The sequence below is a fragment of the Sinocyclocheilus rhinocerous genome, unplaced genomic scaffold, assembly GCF_001515625.1.
Source record: "Sinocyclocheilus rhinocerous isolate Xijiao unplaced genomic scaffold, SAMN03320098_v1.1 scaffold32439, whole genome shotgun sequence".
NCBI lineage: Eukaryota > Metazoa > Chordata > Actinopteri > Cypriniformes > Cyprinidae > Sinocyclocheilus > Sinocyclocheilus rhinocerous.
Window position 1 is genome coordinate 1 of NW_015659875.1, and position 2834 is coordinate 2834.

The 2834-nt window shown below is 34.8% G+C and overlaps 1 protein-coding gene across 1 annotated transcript; it reads left to right on the plus strand.

Annotated features, from left to right (window-relative positions):
• Positions 1 to 1734: 1734 nt before the first annotated feature.
• On the plus strand, positions 1735 to 2829 carry LOC107724232 (uncharacterized; the record flags this gene model as incomplete). The annotated part of the gene is made up of 1 exon (XM_016533069.1): positions 1735 to 2829. A coding segment is annotated over exon 1 (1095 nt), but the record flags the coding sequence as incomplete, so codon positions are not given.
• Between the last annotated feature and the right edge of the window lie 5 nt (positions 2830 to 2834).

Consider the following 2834-nt stretch of genomic DNA (forward strand, 5'->3'; position numbering starts at 1 on the left):
GGCTGCCGTCACATCATCCAGGTAGATGCTGCACACTGGTGGTGGATGAGGAGACAATGTAGAGCGCTTTGAGTGCTTAGAAAAAAAAGCAGAAAAGCACTATATAAATGTAATGAATTATTATTATTATTAGTTTAAAAACTGTTTTTGGCTTGTCAAAGTAAAATTTTAGCATAATAGATATAATGGCTATTACATCAAGGCAAATTCATCCAGGTCTAAAAATATTTATGATGCATATAGGTGATTTAGCAACGTATAAAACCATGCAAATCTTTTAGGTAAATATTAGCCTGAATTGGTAAGCTAGCTAGATTTTTTTTTCAAAAATGGCAGCTATGGGGCAAAGTGAGCCAAATGCTGTGGACCACCATAAGACACTGAAGTTAAGGTAAATCTCTGAAATATAAACTGGTATTTTAATTTGATATTGCGCAACTGGTTTAGTTTATCATATATGTACAAGTTATTTGTAGTTTATTTGATAGGGACAGTGTACAAGTGCACCAAATTATTTTCTGATAAGAACCAAAAGATGCTTTTCATCACATTATAATTATATATATATTTCCACCTGCAGTCTCGAAAGGCCTGTTCAACTTTGCAGAAAAGCTACCATGCCAAGAATCTTGACTAAAATGTTTATTAGTTTCAGTGACATTTGTTTCATTCGTTCTAATTCAGTTTTTATTTAATTTTACTCAACAAACCCTGTTTAGTCTGTTTTTGGGAAGGTTACAACTTTGGTGTTCAACATATTGTTTCAGAAATGCAAACATTTAAATATATTGAAATTTAAACTTCATTTAGTTGATTTTATGTTGTTTAAGTTAGCTTTTAAAAAGAAATAAGATGTTTGTAATAGGAAATTTGATTATCAAACTAGTTTTTAAAAGATGTAAATTATCTTATAAATTTCACATGGGTTTGAATCAGATTCAGTTAGATGGTCAGTTTACACCCAAATGGTGTATCTCACCTTCTGACTTGGGTCAACTTACCCCTAACATGGGGCAATTTGAGCCACGGGAATTTTTTTTTAAAAGAAGCCATATTTTTAGAACTCTTTGTCATAGATACTTTCTGATAATTTAAAGATAGGAAACATCCTGAAAATACTTTAGATACCTGCATTGTACTTCTGCCTCATTTTCTCTTATCTTGAGGACCACACAAGTTAAAAATGGCTCATCTTACCCCACTCTCCCCTATGGAATGTTAATTTTATCGCCTGGTATCTCTAATCAATGTTGATGCTACAATTCTATCCAAAATACTTGCCAAAAAATTAGAGGTATATTTGCCACAACTCATTGCACCAGATCAAACTGGGTTAACATTTGAATTTCCCTCTTTGTAAGGTTATATTTAAAGCATCTTTAGATTAAAAATGTCTAACATGAGTTTATTAGGAAATACATTAATTTTCAAACTGAATAGAATACTTTACTGAAACATGTAATAGCACAAAATGTCGTCTGTTCACAAAAAATATAAAGATTTGTATAGGTAGCGTACAGCCTTACATAGTGTGACTACTGAATACTTAATGATTAATAAATTAATTAATTATATACATTTTAGTGACATTACACAGGGTTGTACTCACCTCTTATATATTGTATTTATGAATGGAAGTACAATTATTTTCTTTTCCTTTAACCATCAGAGGCGGAAAAAGGTCTGAAAAAGACAATTAGACTCTGCCAGTTTGCTGTTAACAAAAATCAAAACATGTCAAGAGAAGTCACAAGCAGTAAACCCATGGAAAAAGACCACAGCAATGGAAAGGGCTTCAGTGTTGCACAAATTATAAAGAACAACTGGAGTGGAAAAGGAAAAATAGAAGATGGAAGCAATGAAAGCCCACCAATATTTCAACTCCAGCTGGATGAAACATGGCAGAATAGTGACGGATTCTGCAGAAGAAGCACATTTGGAAAAAACACCAAAAAACCAAACAAAACCATTATGATGATCGGAGCCACAGGTGCAGGAAAAACCACTCTAATTAACAGCATCTTTTCTGCCCGTGAAGGGATCGACTGCATTGATGCTGTGTGTTTTGTAGTACAGGCTTCACTTGCTCGTCTGACACACACACAGAAATACATCTTTGATTCCATTCTTTCCATATTTGGGAAGGATATTGCTGAAAACATCCTTATGATGGTCACTTTTGCGGATGGGAAAAAACCTCCTGTTCTCGAGGCCATCAAAGTCTCTGAGGTGCCCTGTTCTATAAATGAGTCTAAAGAGCCACTTTACTTCAAGTTCAACAACTCTGCTCTGTTTGCTATCAATAATAAAAGTGAAGAGGATAAGAAGTCTGGTGGTGAAAACTTTGATCAAATGTTCTGGAAGTTAGGATTTTGTAGCATGAAGAAATTATTCACATCTCTTAACGAGATGGAAACCAAGAGCTTGTCTCTGACACGGGAGGTCCTAAAAGAACGGCAACAGCTACATGTGCTTGTGCAAGGCCTCCAGCCCCAAATCAATGCTGGTCTGACAAAACTGGATGAAATAAAGAAGACAAGAGCTGCTTTGGAGCAGCACAAAGCTGAAATGGATGCAAACAAGGATTTTGAGTATGAATTAGAAGTAACTGTCCCAAAAATGTTTGAAAACAACACTGATTACTTCTTAACCAACTGCCAAACCTGTCACTTCACATGTCATGATACATGCATTTATGCAAATGACAGTGATAAATATAAATGCAGTGCCATGAAAGACGGAAAGTGTCAGGTCTGTCCAGGAAAGTGTGCTTGGAATGTGCACTTTTGTCAGAAATACAAATGGACTTATGTCACAGAAAAGAGAAAGGAAAC